The sequence below is a fragment of the Schistocerca serialis genome, chromosome 6 (assembly GCF_023864345.2).
Source record: "Schistocerca serialis cubense isolate TAMUIC-IGC-003099 chromosome 6, iqSchSeri2.2, whole genome shotgun sequence".
Classification (NCBI taxonomy): Eukaryota; Metazoa; Arthropoda; class Insecta; order Orthoptera; family Acrididae; genus Schistocerca; species Schistocerca serialis.
The window spans coordinates 645024152-645046697 of NC_064643.1; the positions used below are offsets into that span (position 1 = coordinate 645024152).

General features: G+C 37.0%; 1 protein-coding gene across 2 annotated transcripts in view; it reads left to right on the forward strand.

Annotated features, from left to right (window-relative positions):
* The first annotated feature begins 411 nt into the window (after positions 1-411).
* LOC126483739 (importin subunit beta-1) overlaps positions 412-22546 on the forward strand; it is a 52018-nt gene continuing 29883 nt past the window's right edge. The window contains exons 1-6 of one of the 2 annotated variants that reach the window (XM_050106867.1): positions 412-580; positions 872-930; positions 5751-5933; positions 6018-6218; positions 6292-6444; positions 6603-6752. In XM_050106867.1, the coding sequence (XP_049962824.1) occupies positions 517-580; positions 872-930; positions 5751-5933; positions 6018-6218; positions 6292-6444; positions 6603-6752 (810 nt within the window). In that variant the 5' untranslated portion in view covers positions 412-516. The remainder of the gene's footprint in view (positions 581-871; positions 931-5750; positions 5934-6017; positions 6219-6291; positions 6445-6602; positions 6753-22546) is intronic. The other variant, XM_050106868.1, reaches the window with a different exon arrangement.

A 22546-nucleotide genomic window follows, 5' to 3' on the forward strand; every position in this document is an offset into this window, starting at 1 on the left:
ACACGTATCTATTTGTTTCGTACATTTCGTTTTTGCGTTACCAGCAACTTGTCGTACCATTGTCTTGCAACTTTGGAGTGTTTTTTTTTTCATTTGAATTTCTACCTAAATTTTTCGAAGTGCTAGAATGCATTATAATGTTTAGTACACTAAGGAATTAATTTATTGTATCGATTGTTTGATCAAAGACTTGATGGCGCGAAATTTTTCATATTGCTACTTTCTGTGATTCATAGTTACAAAAATATAGTACCTGTTGTATTTCAAGATTGGATACTTTCTGAATCACGTATTCCGAATTGGAGCGTATGTTAGTAAAATATGACGTAAATATAAGGGTGTAACATCGATTTTATGGGTTTCCCAAATATTTTAGTGATTCTTCAACTGCGTTCGTCGTTGGATTCTTGCGCAGTGGTACAATTTACATGTGGGTGATTGCCGGTTGTGGTGGAAACGGGAGACAATATTCGCGTTAAATTTTGATTAGAAATTGACAATATAGATCGTAATTGAATGAAAATGAATCCCGAAGTTACAATGGAACTAATTCAAGTGTTGGAGAAGACTGTTTCGCCAGGTATGTGTTGGAATAAGCAATTCGTCTTTAAAAGTGTGTAGTGATATTCGTTCAAATTCGTTGATGATGTCTCATGGCAATTCAGCCATGGGGCGAGGGAAGAGATATTTTACAATTCTTTTTTTAAAGTTGATGCTTGGGTGATGAAAGTACCACCAAACTTTCTTCTGCGATGTAATGCATTGCATTTTCATGTATAACTCAGTAGAAATCATTTTTTTTATTTTCGTCAATGTCACCTAATGGACAATATTTGACTGCTTTTGACGTACTTTCTTTTTCTGTTTCTAGATAAAACTGAATTGGAACAGGCACAAAATTATCTGGAACAAGCGGCACAAACAAATTTGGTATGCAAACCATGACGTTTCTCCAGCAATCTCAGTATTTTCTTGTAGACTGGTATACTTCAAAAGTTTTTGAAACTGTTTGTAAACTGCTTTGTACACAAACTAACATTTAGGCGACCCTCATACTATTGTATGTGACCAGATTATGATAATCAATCCACTGCACAACATCTGTCAATATGGATGAGTTTGATAAGTGTAGATGAATCTGCTACACACTAGTTTTGGTTTACAGTAAGTCTACAGACAGATAACAAAACTTAGGTTTCCTAGTACATGTTTTCGTAGCCATTTCATGTCCACCCGACGATTAGAATAATTTCTCGAGTGGAACAGTGGTCAGATTTTAGTTCTGAAGTCTTTATCTTCTGTGCTTGTTCTAATGAACTCCTGTTATAGGAATCCATATTTCTTTGGATAGATATTGTATTCATTGATGTTATTAATACTCTCATTGTGCAGTATTAGTAGTATGAGATCTCTGTGGAGTGCTTATGCTGTACAAATGGTTGACTTATTTATAGCCCCAGGTAATTATTTGATGTTTAGAGTCATCATTTTTGTGAAGATCTGTTCATAAAGCTTCACGTCTCAATATATTCCTCCACACCAGCAGTGCTGGCTATTTTGTAATTTATTTGTCACTCACAGTTACGTGCTACACTACTTTTGATACACCAGCATTCTCCCCCAGATAAGTGTCATAACATTTCTTAAATGTTGTGTTGTCTGTTTGTTACTTATTGTAAACTGTTTGAATATAATTTTTAATCATTGGATGAAATGTGTTATAAATGAGACAATGTAGATTTTGAGGATGAGGAATAAGAGATTAATGTTCAACATTGCATTGACATTGAGGTCATTAGAGATGGAGCACAAGCTCGGATTAGGGAAGGATGGAGAACAAAAGTGGCCATGCCCTTTTCAAGGCACCATTCCAGCATTTCACTTCAGTGATTTAAGGCAATCTCAGAAAGTCTTGTCAGGATGGGCAGGCATGGGTTTGAACCATTGTCCCCCTGAATGTGAGTCCAGTGTGCTAACCACTGCGCTATGCTGCTTGCTTAGTTTTTGAAATCGGGTGTTAATGAACTTCGGTTTGGTTTCATTTTGCTTTAGGGCGCTAAAAACAACTGGGGTCATATGCGCCCAAGTCAAAAGTATAGAACACAAAGACTGTACGTCAGTCCCTGTTGACATAATGGAAGACAGCTAAAAACAGGCATGTGGTGAACGGGCCAATAAAGAAGTCATTCAGAAGAGGAGTTAAAGGAGGACTGTAGGGAGTGCTTTATAGTAAAAGCTTACCATGTGCTATCCATACACTGTCTTGTATGTTAACTACTGCTGCTTTTCCTGAGAGTGATGGTTGGCATTGTGAATGGTAGAGTGGCAACCAACTGGGAACATGCAAGCTTATGAGACAAAGCAGTAGTGGTTTGGGTAAAACATGATTGCATGTGGCAAATGAAACTGCCTCTTTGCAATTTAAATTAAGATTGTGAGATACACTACGTATCATTGTCACTGGCAGTACTTTGTATTTATGTGAAATTTAGTATGTGTGCAGTAATTTAGTGCAAAACTGTAGTTACATATATATGGTAATTCAAATGTGAGGAACTCTTGGGAAATGAAAGGCCATCGACACAATGCAAAAACTTCATGTTTAATAATATGGGAATTATATGGTTAAGAGCTTGTATTTGACTTTCTGTTACTTTCTCATAGGTGTCTCCAATTGGACAAGACAAATTGTCAGCATCTGCACTGGATTGTGCACAAATGCTGTGTGTGGACAGCCTTTCATAAAGTTTAGCTGGATTCGCTCTCAGCTGTTATGAAAAAAGTTGGTGCGTACGGAAAAGAAACATTTTTGATGTGGGAACTGTTTAGAAAAATCCGTGCTGTCATGGTCATTATAATACATAAAAACACTAATATTTTAATAACAAACCTGAAATCAGTACTGTCCATCCAAAACGAGCCGTAATATTATACTTGATGAGAATTTAATAACATGTTTACTCCTACCATACCATATGCCTGAAGATATATTTAAAGGAAAAGTTACTGAAAACAGACTGCTGCATAAGAATGATTTTAATCAACATATCTCTGTTTTTGTTTAAAAAAGGAGAAAAGTAATGCTACACAAAGCGATTGCACTAGAACAAATTCACTCTCATTTTGTAATTTCAGCCATTTATATTCATTGGCCTACATAGAAGGAACATATTTAAGAAAAATAAATTTTATTTGGTTTAAAAAATATGTTTTAACTTCTCATAAAACCAAATGGTAGAACAGAAGAGACCTTTACAGTGGCATCAGTTTCATCGTTGTAACATCAGTAATTTTGAAGTTGTTTACATTTTCTTTCATATCATTCTCAGAATAGTGAGCAGTTACCATTTCTTGAAGTTAAACATCAGTCGAGTATTGAGTATTTGTGTTTACTCCATAGGTACGTCCATACAGTAAACAAACATAATAAATTTTTCCACTCATTATGCTCTAATGTATGATTTAATATGTGCTGATCCTTAAGTATAATTCTAACAGTCACAGCTTAGTGTTAATTAGATAAAACTTGGGCAAATGAATTTTAGGTTATTTTTGGGAGACACTTCAGTGATCGGTAGTTATTAGCTTCCTAAGGTTTCACTGCTTTTTTGGATGTATGATAAGACAAAATTGTTAATTTATGTGGGTTGTGATTAAATTAGATACAGTATTCAGGATGTGGAACATGTCAGAACAATAAAATTATATATTAAATATTTACAAAGCTTTTCACAGTTCCGTGTATACATACTAAACTGCATAAGATAACTAACAGACCAGTTTAGCCAAGGCTTGGCAGAACAGAAACAGTTGATGTGGAGTTTTTAGACAGTTCATGCTACTGAAGCTGTGTTGAACTCTGGTATTATGTAGCTTTGTGTGACATACTTGTTAACATGTGCATCTTTTGGTTCGTCTAAGAAATCCATCTGTGGAGTACTGTACTAGGAGTAGGTTACAATTAATTTTTTAGGCTCCTATTAAAGTTCACTCTATTAGTATCACAAACTTTTTGTGATTGCAAGCAAACTGTTGAAAATGTGTATTCATGAGCATTGGACAGTTTTGTTTGAATAGCTATCACACATTTTTAGTTATTATTCATAGCAAAAGTTTAATCAAACAAGTAATAAAGGTTTTTTTTTTACATCAACTTCACTAAGAGCTGGATAAATAATGTTTAGCAACTGTTGTTATTGTCCACTCTTATTTCACAAAGCCCACCTCTCCCAACTCTTCATAATAGTGAAAACCATCTCAGAGTTAGGCACACATTTGTAACACTTTGAATGAGGAAAGGTGCTTTGAAAGGTATGAAGAGGTATTAGTTAATTAGCTTTAATAACCACTAAATCAATGAAATGCTAATATCATTAGTTCCGGTCTCAGTTTCAAATGGAGACAGTTTATATTGAGATGTTTGGAGTTCACATACAGCAAAGCATCACCACTTTGTTTTTGTTATCAAATACCATGGCATCATTTCACACTGTGTGGTATTCCTCCTGCTAAACAGTCAATAAAATCTCTAGGATCTTGCTGCATCATAATAACTGTAGTGGGTATTACTACTGTCTAAGAAGACAAAAATGTAAGATTTTAAGTTAGTAATATAATTTTATGAGCTTGACAAGTAAAGTTTTTTGTAATTTAAAATAATCTGAAATATCTTACTATCGAAACCTGCAAAGACCGTGATGTGTGAGAGATGTCTGTGACTATACCATTTAAAAGAATCCTTTTTTAATGATGTATTCCATAAGGTGGTAAGGAGAATTTTTATATATGTGGGTCATCATATTTCAAAACACAAAAGAGTGGTTTTTCTCGTGGCATTTGGCAGTGACAACATTAAGCAAGTAGTTCAGAATTGATGAATTGTATGCTGTGAGGAATGGTAAGTTAATTTTGAATCTTAAGAAATATGTGAACCGTTAATTGAAAATTGGTTTGTGAAATTTCTACAAAACGTTTATCAACCGATTGTATTGTATGTTAACCGGGGGCATTGAAATGATGGAGAAGCTCGGTCCCCGTCGCAGCCGCAGTGGACCGTCGTCGTCCACGACGGCTACCGCAGTCCACTTCACCCCTCACTTCTTTCAGGGTTATTGTGCGATTCGACCCCCCGGTGGACCCCTCACCCACCCCTCAGAGAATGTCTCACACCAGACGAGTGTAACCCCTATGTTTGCGTGGTACAGTAATGGTGGTGTATGCGTACGTGGAGAACTTGTTTTTGCAGCAATCGCCTACATAGTGGAGCTGTGGCGGAATAAGGGGAACCAGCCTGCATTCGCCGAGGCAGATGGAAAACTACATAACAACCGTCCACAGACTGGCCAGCTCACCAGACCTCGTCACAAGTCCACCAGGCGGATTTGTGCTGGGGACCAGGCGCTCCTTCCCAATCCGGGAAGTCATGCGTTAGACCACATGGCTAACTGGGCGGGCTTATCAACAGATTACTATATGCAACTAATGATTGATTTTTGTTTTGGTCAAGTTTGGCACTGTAAATGTAAAAATAAGGATCACTTTCAGGCCAAGTAGTTTGTATGAAGAGGAGCTGATTTTTAAGACAAAATACACGTTATTTGAAAGAACATTAATTACGTATCTTTTTGAAAATTTTCTCAGTATTGCTCAAAAGGATAAAAAAACCTATGTGCCCGTAGTTAACAAGAGCTAACTGCCCTTATAAAGTGCAATAGAGAAAAAGTGCTGTGCAATCTTTTTACTTCTTCTAGGGTGAGTTCCTGAAAACCTTATCAGATATACTGCATCATGGTGGCAATAGTCCGGTGGCGAGAATGGCAGCTGGACTGCAGCTCAAGAATACTCTTACATCCAAGGACACTGCTCTTAAGACACAGTACCAACAGAGGTGGCTTGGTTTTCCAGAGGAGACCAGAAGTTATATTAAGAAGAATGTGAGTGGTGTTGCCTTCTTGATTAGAGACATGATGTTTGAAGTAGTACTGATATATTCGTTATTATTGAATTTACTTTTCTAGATATTAGCTGCTTTAGGAACTGAAAATAACCGTCCAAGTTCAGCTGCTCAGTGTGTGGCCTACGTGGCAGTTGCAGAATTACCTGTTGGGCAGTGGCCAGAATTGATTGGCATTATGGTTAATAATGTTATCAGTGCAACGAGTACAGAAATGATGAAGGAAGCAACACTCGAAGCCATAGGTTACATATGCCAAGATATTGTAAGTATTCAGATTTTGTATTCTTCGTGTATCTGCTGTAAAATTCATAGCTAATAAACCAGTTTACTTTCAGGAACATGAAGTGCTGGTTTCACAATCTAATCACATACTTACTGCAATAATTCATGGAATGAGGCAAAATGAACCAAGTAACAGAGTCAGATTGGCTGCAACGACTGCTCTTCTCAACTCTTTGGAATTCACCCGAGCAAATTTTGACAAGGAGGTTTGTAAAAAAAAGACAGTATTTTATCTTCATTTGGTAATGATTGGATGGTATACCTGATAGGCATAGATACAAAGCTCAAGATTTCTTGCTATTGTGATTTATAAAATGTAATATTTTCTTGTGCACTCAAACCATCCATTCTTCCGTTTTTTTAGTCGGAGAGGAACTTCATCATGGAGGTTGTGTGTGAAGCCACCCAATCACAGGATACTCAAGTGCGAGTTGCAGCTCTTCAGTGTCTGGTGAAGATAATGTCACTTTATTACCAGTATATGGAGCCATACATGGGGCAGGCATTGTTTCCAGTAAGTGCATTCATTTGTCTGAAAGTTAATGAATCCATGGCATTCCCTGAAAAATTGATTTCTTTCTGTTGTATAGTTGAGTTTTTGTTACCTATGTAAATCAGTTTTCCTGTATTTAATTGGAATGTGGTAAGAAGCATAGAAGTTGTACTAGTGACATAATAACAGCTGTCTTCAGAAAGGTTAGTATGTAGAAATTGCTTAAATTGTCTCTTGAAAGGTAGGGAACCATACACACTACATAGCAAGAGTGCTGTCAGACCCTTAATTTCGCACATAGGCTAACACCTATTCCCCGATTAGTGTTACATGTAGTTAGTGGGTACCTGAAAATGTGGCATGCATTTTTTTGGTGAAACTAATATCTGTGTTTGATGAAATTAACATCAGTTTTGTGAAAGTGATTATGCAGATAAATTTAATGCTGTTTTGTCGTGACCCAATATTCTTTTGGATGTTTGAGATTTTGATTACTGCTGGCATGGCTGAAGAAATAACCTTAATGGTTCGAGGAGAGTGTTGCTTTTGCAGAAGTTTTTTCTGAAACTTTTTAAAATTCTTTCAACAAAGTGACGTTGTGCTCTGATTTGTTTGTTGGTTTCTTGGTTTACACCCAGTTCAACAACTACAAAATCTGCAGAACACTGATTTCAAATCTGTAGCTTTAAAGTTGTTTGGCATATTGCAGAGTCGTGCCATCTGCATTTGTAGCCATGCAACCCATACGTGACAACACTACAGTTAGAACTGACATGGTACTTGGAGTGGAAGGAGAACAAAACATAATTTTATTCACTCATTACGGGAAGACTTGCGGTGGGGTTGCTGATGTGAGCAGCTGAATTGATAGAAATTGAAAGAAGTTTACCAGTTTTGAATTCAGATTGCTACAAAGTGTAGCCAGCAGACAAGTGTTTGTTTCTTTGGAAGTGGTTTGTATCTGACAGACCATTCAACCACACAAACATAGATATCACAGCTTGCCTCAGTTCTTCAAAATTAGTATTTTCAGCTACACAATCTGTGTAATAACTTGTTTCACCTTGCTCTTAATCTCAAGATGCCTCATACTCTTCTGAATAACTAATGTGTAACATTTTCTGCATGCATTTGACCCTCTGACAATAGTTTTATGACTGCACCTCCACTGCAACTGATCTGCAACATATTGGAATGATCTCACATGTGAAAAATATACTCTTGGGCAAAATACGAGGGTAATCCCAAAAGTAAGGTCTCCTATTTTCTAATAATTACATAGACCTGTTTATTTCTACAATGGTTTACATCAGTTTACAGCTTAAACATTTAGCTATTTATTGACAGAATCGCCATTTCTGTCGATACGTTTTTGTAGATACTGTGGCAGTTTTTGTATGCCCATGTCATACCAGCTTGCTGTCATGCTGTTCAGAAAGTTACGAACCTCTTATTTCACATTGTCATTGGAGCTGAATCGCTTTCTGGCCAAATTTTCTTTTAACTTAGGGAACAGGTGATGGTCACTGAGTGCCAAGTCAGGGTTATAGGGTGGGTGATTATGTTCCACTGAAACTCTTGCAGTAGAGCAACGGTTTGCCGATCGATGTGCGGGTGAGCGTTGTCATGGAGAATGTGTACGCCCTTGCTCGACATTCCTCTTCTCCGGCTCTGAACTGCCCGTTTGAGTTTTTTCAGAGTCTCACAGTACCTGTCAGCGTTAATTAATTGTGGTCCTAGTGCTCAGCCTTCAACACTGTTTCCTCAGAAACTGAAAGTCTCCCGCTCCTTTGTTTGTTGTGAATTTTGGACCGACCAGCTGCAAGCTCTCTACACCAATTACGAACATTTTTGACATCCATGCACGACTCGCCATACACTTCTGTCAATTGGCGATGAATTTCAATCGGCGCAGTGCCCTTTGCGTTCAAAAACCGAATAACTGTGCGCAATTCGCACTTGGCGGTAACATCCAACAGGAGCTCCATTCTCAACAGCTGCCAAGCCAAGACCGAGCGCCTCAGCGCGGCGTGCACATGTTGAAACACAGCGCGTAAAGCACTCTTCATAACAGTGTGACCAACTGCCACACAAACAGAGTTCTGTACTTATATAAAAAATAGGAGACCTTGCTTTTGGGATTACCCTTGTACTCCCTCCAATTTAAAATAAAAGATTAAATAAAAGACTAACTTTTACGATCCAGCTGCAAACCATTTTTCTTCTCACATAACATCTTGTTGCAGTATTAGGTGGGAAATTGGAAATACCCAGACACTGAAAAAGAGTGTGACCTTACCAGTTACTCCCCTGTATAATTTATCAGAATTTTTGTACTTGAGAGAGGAAATTTGGTTATCACTGATGTTTTTATAATACGGGGTTTTATTTTTCCAGTATATTGGCAACTGAAAGTACTCGTTGAAATATTAAAAGTTTCGTGAATTCTGGGTATGGAAGTAAAATCATTCCACATAAAGTGAACCAGGGTCTGTACTCAATTTCAGAATCAAATGAAATTTTATCGAAAGTTTCTCCAGTGTCTTGCTTTTATATGTATATGTACAGTTTCAGCTCAATATTCCTTTGGTTCCATTTCTACAGTCTCTTATAGAGACAAAGTTTGTACCTCCTACAAGCATGCCAAAGAGCTAACTTCGGATAACTTTTATGAAAGGTACTCTTAACTTAAAAGCCCTTGCTGTTGTGCACTTGGAAAAACTGTGTCGAATAAGAAAATATTACTGATCAGGTTTTTAAATACATCAGGTGACAGCTGTGCTTTTTCAGAAATGCAGAAAATTCGCTGTACGACTTGGAGACACCATCTGTAACAAACCATAAATTAATGATATGAATATAATAGAGGGAAACATTCCACGTGGGAAAAATATATCTAAAAAGAAAGATGATGAAACTTACCAAACAAAAGCGCTGGCAGGTCGATAGACACACAAACAAACACAAACATACACACAAAATTCTAGCTTTCGCAACCAATGGTTGCCTCGTCAGGAAAGAGGGAAGGAGAAGGAAAGACAAAAGGATATATCCTTTTGCGAAAGCTAGAATTTTGTGTGTATGTTTGTGTTTGTTTGTGTGTCTATCGACCTGCCAGCGCTTTTGTTTGGTAAGTTTCATCATCTTTCTTTTTAGATATAAACCATAAATTATGATTTTTTAGAGAATTGGTAATAGGACATAACACCTATGCTGTTGTCTTGTACTTTTTGTAAAGTAGCCTCTGTCCTTCCTTTACTCTCCAAACTGACCTTCTGTATCAAGTTTGATGAAAACATTTTGGGTGGTTTTGGGACCCTTATCTCAACTGTGTATTCTTTTCATCTTTTTATCTTGCTATATCCTGAAAGAGAATTCCTTCAGCTTCAGAAGCAGAAATTTTGTCCCGTGTCTGCTTATAGCTGACAAGAATCGCTGAAAGTTATTACTTTTCGTATTCATTGGATATGTTTGAATATGATAATGAGCAAACAAAGTAAAATCGGTGAAAACTGCTTTTGTGTCAATAAGAACACTAAGTATATTCAAGTACAAATAAACTTCCAGACTATAAGCTGCAATGAAAAAACACCTACCTACTGATGAAATTACCCCCAAAAGTTTTTGCGATTTCATCCTTCAATAAATTTCATACGACGTTGTGTAAGACATCGAAAACATTGAATATGTTGGCAAGACATTGCTTGACCATTGTTTAAATCTTGCTGTGTCTGGAAAGAGTATCTTTTAAGCTTCAGAAGCTGTATAGTTAAATTTTATACCACTGCCTGCTTATGGATGAAATGATCCAAAAAGGTTTTGTAAATTCATTATTGGCTTTATTCCCCCAACAAACATTATTTGAGACATTATTGAAAACATTGTTAAAACTTGATAAACCATTTCTTGAAGGGATGTGTGTATTTATGTAACTGTCAGTTCCTATCTTATGATTAGCTTGAATTTAGAAAACTTAATGGGTGAACCAATCTGGTTTTTTTGGGATATAAATCAAGAACTGCCAGCTGCCATCTTTTCTTGCAGTCAAGATGAGACTGATTTCACAATCCTTCGCCATTTTATTGTGGTAAGGTAGCTTAAGCCACTGAAAGAAATGTCGTATTTGGACAGTGATCTTTTAAAAACTTAGATCTGGACTTGCATTTACTGAAGACACCCATACTCGTTCGTATCATTATGCCCTGTGGATGATGAAATTTCAGTTTCTCCAAAATACCTTCGGTAATCCGTTCGGGAAAACAAGAGGATTTACATCCAGTTTTCATTTCTCATGTTGAAAAACTGAAACTGTTGACCAATAAAGTTCTCAAGTTTAACCAGATGCTTTGTCCCAGATGTAGACAAGAATTTGCTCATAAGAAATTAAAGGCTTAGGGTGAACAGGAGTCACTGTTTGATGATTAGATGGATGCACTTGACACTTGTTGCACAATGAAGACTTCCTTAGCAACTTGTGGGAGTGTCACTTTCAGAGCTCGAACAAATTAGCAGTAAGGATTCAATGGGTTACGTATGGCAGAAAGTTAAAGCACAAGATTCCATCATGAAGACTATGCAAGCAGCTGCTTGTGAGAGTTCTACTAATGCGGGAAATACACATTGAAGCAGTGCCAGAAATGTAAGGATGTTAAAGTGTATTATTCATATCACTCCAACGAAGTTCAAATTTTGACTCTGGCTTTTAGCAGCTGGAATATAAAAAGAGCAGCAAAAGAACTTCGTGTTTCTGTGAGACTGGTGAAGCAGGCAAGGAAACTAAAGATGGAGTCTGGCATTTTGGCAGTACCTGCAAAACAGAAGGGAAAAAGACTCAATGATAAGATCACACATAAAGTAATCAGGTTCTTCAAGGTGAAGTTTCATGGCTGTAATGAAACAAAAATGGGTGTAAGAGTGGATGTTTGAAAAAGTCTGTAAGCAGAAATGCCTCCCACATCGTAACTTAAAAGAAATACTCATAGCTTATTATAAGGAATATGACAGTGATTTGAGGTTCCCAGAACTTTGTGAAATGGGGCCACAGTGGTGAATTACAATTGGTGCTTTTGGTACACAGTTCGTGTATGTGTAACACATCAAAATGTCAAACTAAAGTTGGCAGAGACACCTATTACGGATGAAAATTGGTGAATACAAGGAACTACCAACAAAATGGAGAGATGTGTGGAATGAAGACTGCATGCTACAATGTTGAGGACAGTGTGCTGGAAACATGAGCTGGAGGCTCATCTGGGTAATGTTTTTCAGAGAATATTTTCCAGACAAAATGATAGAATACAAACAGTGAGTACATACTGATAGGGTACACTTAGAGAAGTGATTTTACCCAAAATGGCTAGGAATGTCAGCGACCTTACTCGTGATAATTACTTATGAACAAAGTCACAATTGCAAAAAATAATTTATTTAAATGACCGGTTTTGACACATGCGGTAGGCCATCTTCAGATTGATTGTGCTGTAAATATTATAGAAGTGCACGGTGATTAGGGAAGCCAGTCTTGCATAAAATTTACGAAGATTGAACTAAAAAGGCATGATGTTTTATGCATTTGCTGAGCAGCTGTGTGTTGTCAAGATAACTGTGGCTAGTGGCTGTACTGCCATATGTTAAATAGTGCTTTATAGCGCACCAATTTGCTGCATTACGTCAGCTGCAGCCAGTGGGATCTTGTTGTTGTTGTGGTCTTCAGTCCTGAGACTGGTTTGATGCAGCTCTCCATGCTGCTCTATCCTGTGCAAGCTTCATCATCTCCCAGTACCTACTGCAACCTACATCCTTCTGAATCTGCTTAGTGTATTCATCTCTTGGTCTCCCTCTACGATTTTTACCCTCCATGGTGCCCTCCAATGCTAAATTTGTGATCCCTTGATGCCTCAAAACATGTCCTACCAACCGATCCCTTCTTCTAGTCAAGTTGTGCCACAAACTTCTCTTCTCCCCAATCCTATTCAATACCTCCTCATTAGTTACGTGATCTACCCATCCAATCTTCAGCATTCTTCTGTAGCACCACATTTTGAAAGCTTCTATTCTCTTCTTGTCCAAACTAGTTATCGTCCATGTTTCACTTCCATACATGGCTACACTCCATACAAATACTTTCAGAAACGACTTCCTGACACTTAAATCTATACTCGATGTTAACAAATTTCTCTTCTTCAGAAACGCTTTCCTTGCCATTGCCAGTCTACATTTTATATCCTCTCTACTTCGACCATCATCAGTTATTTTACTCCCTAAATAGCAAAACTCCTTTACTACTTTAAGTGTCTCATTTCCTAATCTAATCCCCTCAGCATCACCCGATTTAATTTGACTACATTCCATTATCCTCGTTTTGCTTTTGTTGTTGTTCATCTTATATCCTCCTTTCAAGACACTGTCCATTCCGTTCAACTGCTCTTCAAAATCCTTTGCTGTCTCTGACAGAACTACAATGTCATCGGCGAACCTCAAAAGTTTTTACTTCTTGTCCATGAATTTTAATACCTACTCCGAATTTTTCTTTTGTTTCCTTTACTGCTTGCTCAATATACAGATTGAATAACATCGGGGAGAGGCTACAACCCTGTCTCACTCCTTTCCCAACCACTGCTTCCCTTTCATGCCCCTCGACTCTTACTGTAACAAAAAATATTTATGATGTGCAAACGAACTAACAATTCAGTCAAATGTATATCATTATACAAGTACTGTTGTTTCAATAGTGCAAGTCATCAATAAAAATGCTTAAGTTTACATACAAGTGCATCAATATGAAAAGTTGAGTGAACGTTGAACACCAGATGGTGATGCTTGTTGGTACTTCAAGATGACACCATTTCCATGGAAATGGTGATGTTGGCTGTTGCTTGTCGAAGGCCATACAGTGTCGCCTAGGCAACAATGCTGTACAGCGTGGTCTTTGACATCATCTCCACAGGAACAGCGCAGCCTGCATATATATCTTTCGATGCCAGTAGGCACTATACAACGTTGCCTAGGCAACAGTGTGCTACAGCATGGTCTTTGACAAGTAATGGCCAGCACATCACCATTTCCATGGAAATGGTGCCACCTTGAAGTACGAATGTGCACCACCATTCAACGTTCGCGTAACCTTTTGTATTGGTACACTTCTGTTTAAAGTTTACAACTAAGCAACTATGTTAATGATCTGCACTATTTATGTAAGCAATAGCCCTTGTATAATGACATACATATATCAGATAAATTCTAGTGTCAGATTCCAGTAATCGGCTTGAGAAACTTGCCTATATACATTTGTTTATAGGCCTAATTCACGTAACGTTTTTGGAGAATCAAAGTTAAAGTATCTCGTTTAATTGTGGATCAGGCTCATCAGTGGTTATGTAGGATTTGCAGCAGAGATAGGAAGATAGTGGAACAGGAGGGGAAAATTGCTGCCCTTCAGGCTGAGCTAGATCAGGCTAGGGAAGATCTGGACAGGTTAAGGAGGGAGAAGGGCAAAGAGAGGTGGGAAGTGGCAACAGGTAGCAGAAGGAACAGGCCTAGAACTAAGTCTGACAGTTTTGTGGTGAATGTCAAAAATAAGTTTGACCTGTTGCTTCAGTTAGAAACTAATGAGCCTCAAGCAGAGGTAGGTGTAGACAGGACACAACAAACTTTCAATAGGAAATTGAAAAAGAATGTAGGAGAGTCATCGAAAAGGAAGAAAGTTTTGTTGTTAGGCAGTTCTCATGCCAGAGGTGTAGGCCAGCTTCTGCAGGAGGAATTAGGATCAGAATACCAGGTCACAAATTTTTTCAAACCAAGTGCTAGTCTGGATCAGGTGACAGAGGATTTAGGTTCACTCTGTAAAGGATTTACCAGGGAAGACACCGTGGTTATTGTGGGAGGGCCAGGGAACAGCATCGACAGAGATCCTGGGTACAGTATAGAGTGTGACCTGGTAAAGATTGCGTCAGCATCGAGACCCACCAATGTTGAGTTTGTATCTGTCCTGAGACGCCATGACCGGCCTCATTTGAACTCTTCTGTTGGGAGAGTTAATTTGGAGTTGGAACGGCTGCTTGGGTCGGGTGCGGGGGCTCATATTGGTGTGGTTCCTGTTGATCATCTCAGTAGGTGGGACTATACCAGGCACGGCCTACATCTCAACAGGAAAGGGAAGGGGAAACTGGCTGGGGTAATAGCAGGAAATTTAAAGGGGGGAGGCACTGCCATGAATGGTAAAATACCAGTGCTTACAGGTGTTGGAGCAGCACCTTTTTTAGGATAGGTAAGACAGAAAGATGCCAAGTTCTACGAGAGGTCAGGATTGAAACAAATCTTCAGTTTAGGAAAGAAATTAAACAGCACAATTCTAGCACATTGGATCACCAATCACAGCTATCAATTATAAATTTTCACCAATCACCAGAAATTTTATCTCCACCAAGTTGTATCTCAGTCCTAGGTAATTGCATTGATGAATTAAAGTCACCCAACCCAGTTGACATAATCTGCCTCTCTGAACACCATGTGACCACTGGTATAGGAACTAGGCCTAAGCACAATGAGAAACTCAGACAGGAGAGTACTGCAAATGTTAGAATAAGGAAAGGTTCTCATAAAAGTATAATTAAAAATAATGTAAGTATATTTCATCAAAATATTGGGAGTTTAAAGAATAAAGTAGATGAGCTTCTGGTTTGTTTAGAAGATTTAGAAGCTGAGAATGAAATAGATATACTATGCCTGTCTGAGCATCACATTGTTACTGATATGGATAAGGTAAATGTAAGTGGTTATAAGCTCTCTGCACATGTAATGAGAGAAAATATGGAGAAAGGAGGAGTTGCCATATATGTCAAAAGTTATCATTGTGCAAAAAGTATAGAAACAAAAAAGTTTTGTGTAGAGAAACATGTAGAAGCATGTGCCTGTGAGCTTAAATTAAATAAAGGCACATTTATAATTGTAACTGTATATAGGTCCCCATCAGGAAATTTTCATCTATTTCTGAAAAATTTGGACTCCTTGTTGTGCTATCTGTCAGACAGGGGGAAGCAAATTATTATTTGTGGGGACTTCAATGTAGATTCTCTGAAAGAGGGTAATAGGAAAAATGACCTTGAAGTATTACTCGGTTCTTTCAATTTGACACCCGTTATTGATTTTCCTACTCGGGTGGTAAAGGATAGCAGCTCACTGATAGATATCTTCTTTATAGACCAAGATAAGTTTAACCAGATAAATGCTCAGCCTGTTGAGAATGGTATTTCTGATCATGGTGCACAGCTAGTTACAATATATGACATAGCTCCATTCAGCAATACTAAACAGTCCTCCAAAGTAGTACGTTCAGTCAACGATTTAACAATTGCAAATTTCAGGGAAAGCCTACAGCAGTTAGACTGGGATGAGGTGTACCGTGAACCTGATGCCAATTTAAAATATAATTTATTTCATGACATTTTTGTAAATGCATTTGAAAACTGCTTCCCCAAGAAAATAGTTAAATATACTCGTAAGAAACCTCGTAACAAACCATGGCTTACTAAGGGTATAAAAATATCTTGTAATCGGAAAAGGGAAATGTATCTGACGGCAAGAAAGAGTAGTGACCCAGAAACTATCAAAAATTATAAAAACTACTGTGTTATATTAAGAAAAGTTATTAAAAAATCCAGGAGTATGTGTATCATGTCTGAAATCAGCAACTCTGATAATAAAATTAAAACAATTTGGAATATTATTAAAAGAGACGCAGGTCAACCAAGAGCAGAGGAAGACAGTATTACCATCAAATTGAATGAAAACTTTACGAACAAAAAGTCAGAAGTTGAAAATATTTTTAATAATCATTTTCTAAATGTTGTGGATATAGTAGGATCCAGGTGTTCATTAGAAGATGCTAGGCTGTTAATGGAAGAGGCCATACCTATGCAATGTGATACAATTGAAATCTCACCCACTTCTCCCTCTGAAATTAGGAAAATAATAAACTTACTTAAAAGCAAAAGCTCACATGGAATTGATGGCATTTCCAGCAAAATACTAAAAGCTTGTTCTCAACAGATAAGTAAGATTCTCAGCCACCTGTGTAATAGCTCTCTGGAACAGGGCATTTTCCCTGATAGACTGAAATATGCTATTGTTATACCTTTGCATAAAAAGGGGGATAGATCTGATGTCAACAATTACCGTCCAATCTCCCTTCTAACAGCTTTATCCAAAATTTTTGAGAAAGTAATGTATTCAAGAGTAGCTTCACATATCTGTAAAAATGAAGTACTAACAAAATGTCAGTTTGGTTTCCAGAAAGGTTTTTCAACAGAAAATGCCATATATGCTTTCACCAATCAAATTTTGAATGATCTGAATAACCGAACACCACCCATTGGGATTTTTTGTGATCTCTCAAAGGCTTTTGATTGTGTAAATCATGAAATTCTGCTAGACAAGCTCAAGTATTGTGGCATGAGTGGGACAGTGCACAAATGGTTTAATTCGTACCTAACTGGAAGAGTGCAGAAAGTTGAAATAAGTAGTTCTCGTAACATGCAAAGATCAGCACATTCCTCAAACTGGGGAACTATCAAGAATGGGGTTCCACAAGGATCAGTCTTGAGTCCTTTGTTGTTCTTATTATATATTAATGACTTGCCATTCCATATTCATGAAGAGGCAAAGTTAGTTCTCTTTGCTGATGATACAAGTATAGTAATCACACCTGAGAAACAAGAATTAACTGATGAAATTGTCAATACTGTCTTTCAGAAAATTACTAAGTGGTTCCTTGTAAACGGACTCTCACTGAATTTTGATAAGACACAGTACATACAGTTCCGTACAGTGAATGGTATGACGCCATTAATAAATATAGACCTTAATCAGAAGCATATAGCTAAGGTAGAATATTCCAAATTTTTAGGTATGTCCATTGATGAGAGATTAAATTGGAAGAAACACATTGGTGATCTGCTGAAACGTTTTGAGTTCAGCTACTTATGCAATAAGGGTCATTGCAAATTTTGGTGATAAACATCTTAGTAAATTAGCTTACTACGCCTATTTTCACTCATTGCTTTCATATGGCATCATATTTTGGGGTAATTCATCACTGAGGAATAAAGTATTTATTGCACAGAAGCGTGTAATCAGAATAATAGCTGGAGTCCACCCAAGATCATCCTGCAGACATTTATTTAAGGATCTAGGGATATTCACAGTAGCTTCTCAGTATATATACTCTCTTATGAAATTTGTTATTAACAACCAAACCCAATTCAAAAGTAATAGCAGTGTGCATAACTACAATACCAGGAGAAAGGACGATCTTCACTATTCAAGATTAAATCTAACTTTGGCACAGAAAGGGGTGAATTATACTGGCACTAAAGTCTTTGGTCACTTACCAAATAGTATCAAAAGTCTGACAGATAACCAACAAGTATTTAAGAAGAAATTAAAAGAATTTCTGAATGACAACTCCTTCTACTCCATAGAGGAACTTTTAGATATAAATTAAGGAAAAAAAATATAAAAAAAAAATAAAAATAAAAAATAAAGAAAAACAAAAAACACAAAAAATAAAGTTGTTATATTAACTTAAGTATTTTGTTAAATTAGCCTAATTATGTCATGTATTGGAAAATTCGACTCGTTCCACATCATTACGAAATATCGTATTCATGATCCATGGAACTAGTATTAATCTAATCTAATCTAATCTAATGACCTCATACCTAAGGCAAAGATGCTACGTGTAATCAATCTATGAAAGGTACGGGTCATATTCGTAAACAAACAAATGTAGCATACCATAAATTAGAAGCACATTCATGCAGTTATTTACTTAGTCATGAATTACATTGAAACGAACTGAAGATAACGAAAACCATTAAGAACAAGAATTAAAAACAAATTTTCGTTTCTGGTAAGAAGTATTCTCATAATTTATGCAACTAGAAAAGCAGAGTGAGCCTTTAAATTGCATTACAGTTAAGCACGTGGTGAAGTCATACTGTTATAATATAGTGTTAATATTATATTAATTATTGAATCTAACGGGAGAAGTGCAGGAAAGGTGGGGTTTTAAGTGGGGAAGAACTAGAATGTATCAGAGAAACAGGAAAATTAAAGGAATCGCAACAAATATGAAAGAGTAGCATAAAATGTGGAGAAGCTGACACACTAAATTCTAAAAGAAAAGCCAGTAAATCACTAACAAATATCTAAAAGAAATAAAGAATATTGGAATCAATAGCTAGAATTAACCTCTGTAGGTAAATTCCAGTTACAGATTCCAGCTGCTTCATGATTCATTTGTAAATTATTTTTGCAGTTATATGCACTGAAATGTAATACCATTTCTACATTTGTAATTGCTCTCTAAAACTACTGCGATCTATAACAAAAACTGGACTATGTAATTAGAACTGACCTCCTATATAGGTCAATTCTAGTTACCGATTCCAATATTAGTAACTTTTTTTTACAGTAGTTCAGAGGGCAATTACAACTGCAGAACTCATATTAGTCTACATTTTAATGCACGCACCTGCTGAAAAAAAACGATCTAATTAATGAATCATACACTGGCTGGAATCGATAATTAGAATTGGCCTGTGTAGGAGGTTAGTTCTTGTTACCGATTCCAGCTTTTCGATGGTTCATAATTTTGGACATATTTTGCAGTAAATCTGTGGACTACATTTTTGTAGGATTTCTAGATTTCTTATTGATCTCAGAACTACTATGAAAACTAATAAATGTTATAGGTACAGCTTCCAAATTTTTCTCATTTTCGTAGTAATGAAAATAGTAATACCGTATGCAGAATTCCTGTAACACTTTAGTGTACACACTTGAAAACAATCTAAATAACAAACCGTGGAATAGTTTTAATCGGTAACTAGAATTAACCTGTATAGGTCTGTTCCAATTACTGATTTCAGTGTTTGTTAGGCCCTACTTTTTGTCAAATTTCGTTACTTCTATAGATTTAACAATTAGTGTTAAAAGTTAACAGTGATGATTCATAATATTATGACTTCACTATGCGCTATACTGTACTGGATCTAAAGGTTCTCTGTGATTTTCGTACTCACATAAATGAAGTTTTTTCTTTTTTTTTTTTTTTTTCAGACATTTATACTCCTCTTTGGTATTCTTATTTATTTTTGTTACCTTTAATTCTTGTCGGTACAATTTGTGGCTAAGTAATTAATCACGTGAACTGTGTAACTCTCGTATGCTACATTCGTTTGCGTACGGATATGATCACTCATTTTCAGAGATTACTTCGTATGTAGCTTCTCTGCCTTAGGTGTGTGATCTCACTGCTGAAAGCAGATGTGTGTAATCAGACACCAGAATTGACCCCATATATCTGTACTGTTAGTTTTATATTTGATTTGCATTTCATAAATGTTCTTACATACCGTAAGATCGCATCGGCTGCAGCCGACGTAATGCAGCAATAGGCCTGCTATAAAGCACTGTGTAACACTGGCAGTTCAGTCATTAGCAGCAGTTATCGTCTTGACAACACACAGTTGCTCAGCATGTTACCAGCTCCAGCAAATGGGTAAAACATGCCGTTTTACTTTGGTCTTTGTATATTTTATCAAAGACTGACTTCCCTAATTACCAATCATTTTTATGATTGTTACAGCGCAGTCAGCATGAAGAAGTCCTACTGTCTCTGCCAAAATTGGTCATTTAGGTATATGATATTTTGCGATTGTGACTTTCTTCATAACTACGTAGAGAAGTGTCGTGCAACTGCAGAAGAAAAACTTGTACTTTCTTGGAATTAAGAAGCCACTTCAGTTGTACAAAAAGTTTAATACAGGTGAAGTGGCTTCTTAATCTCCAAAACTGTAGAACAGTTTATAGGGGGGGGGGGGTTCTAAAAATTAACCATCGGACAGGCCACCATTTTGTTTCAAGACACCAAAGTTCATATTTGGGGCACCGGGAAGAAAATCTTGCAAATCATATTGTTGGATTTTACTGAGAACTATTCATTTGTCATTAAAGATGCGGTTAAAGGGTTTCCTTGGTATAATAACCAAGCCACACCCTTTGTGATTTACTTTGGTGGAACAGAACATCAGTGACTGTATTGTTAGTGACTGCCTCCGTCATGATACCAGTGTAGGTCGTGCATTCGTAATGGGACTGATTAAATATTTGAGGGTAACGATAGGAGAAATGAAGCTCATTTACTACTTTCATGATTAGTCTGCTACTCAACCCAAGTAATTTACCAGTTTGTCTGCACAAAAAGAACTCGGGATCTTTCCTCAGTGGAATTTATTTGGAACCAGCCATGGAAAATCTCCTTGTGGATGGAATTGGAGGAACAGCTAAAGCATTGGCAGCTCATCCTAGTTTGTAGAGGCATTTAGATAAGCAAATATCTGGATCTGTTAAAGGTCTGCAATGACAGCATTTCAGGTATCTTTTTACACAGAGAGAAACTGAACAAATTCAATTTGAATAGGAAAGATGGTTTGCTGAATGCCACACAATTGCTGGGACAAAAGAAAATCTCTAGTACAAGCCCAGTGGTTTAAGAAAGATGAGAGTAAGCAGAGTTTCCAATGATGTCGCTGCATGTGCAATCAAAACATTTAACACAGATGAAGAAATTTCAGCTGTTTCAACCACAAATTTACAACCCGTGCTGTATGGTGCTTATTATATATGACAAAGCTAGGTTAGTGGGAAGTGTAAAAGTACCTTGGTCAATTATGTCCCCATCATTCTGCCCATTCCTTCCACTGACCATCTACTGAAGATACTTACTGGATACCAGAACAACACGTACTTGAGATCATAAAAGCACCATCAACATTATAAGGAAGGTAATATATTTACTCAGAATGTGAACAAGACGGTATTGGCAATTTATCTGAACCGGAAAAGAATTATTCCAGTCTGTAGTGTGTTAAAAATTCTTTCTTTCTGGGTTTTCCTGTTTTTTATTGCAGTAAATTGCTTGAAATTAATTTACACATAACTATACTTGTATTTTTGTTGACATAAAAGTGGCTTTCAAGGTTTCTGCTTACCCCTCAGCCCTTTGACTGCTGCGGACAAGTTAACTCATTATGACCTGCCGCTTTCCAGGTACTGAGGGTGTGTTTTGAATGCTTTCTCTGGGTTTCCCTTAAGTGTTAATGACGTGTTTATGTATCCTGTTTTGACATGTACCATACAACAGACACACCTCTCTGTGCGCTGACATTTGCAAAAACCCTCTCTTTGTTGTGTTGTATTACGATGATTGCTATGATGTACACAGGCAGAATTCTGCATGCTGTGTGCGTTTGTCGGCCAGATATAAAAACTAGTAACCCGAGAATGAAATACCCTTCTGCTCTCAAGTATAAATAAAAACTTCTAAATTTCATACCCAGCAAAGTATGAGCCAAAATAAGCCATATACAAAGATTATCCAATGTCTTTTTACCACTCAAGACTCTTGAAAATTTCATGCAGCACTTCATTTGATTTGCGGAACAGTAACTGTGACAAATAACGAAAAGAAATTCAGTTCTTTCTCGAGCAAAGATATCAAATGTGCGCAAAAATGAAATTCTTTTTGCTGAATAGTTTTCCTAAAATTAAATAAGTTCTTCATAGTGGCCAGAATGCTCGCTCTCAGCAAAGGTAGCATCATTTGACGAGCAGTATAGTAACAACAAAACCTCTCTCAGTACGGAATGTGGAGAGCACTCTTTACTGGTCAAAGGGTTAATGTCTCATTTGAGCACGCACACCATGTATGAAAAGTAAAAATTTTGAACTGTGTTTTTCCAGTCAGTAGCAGC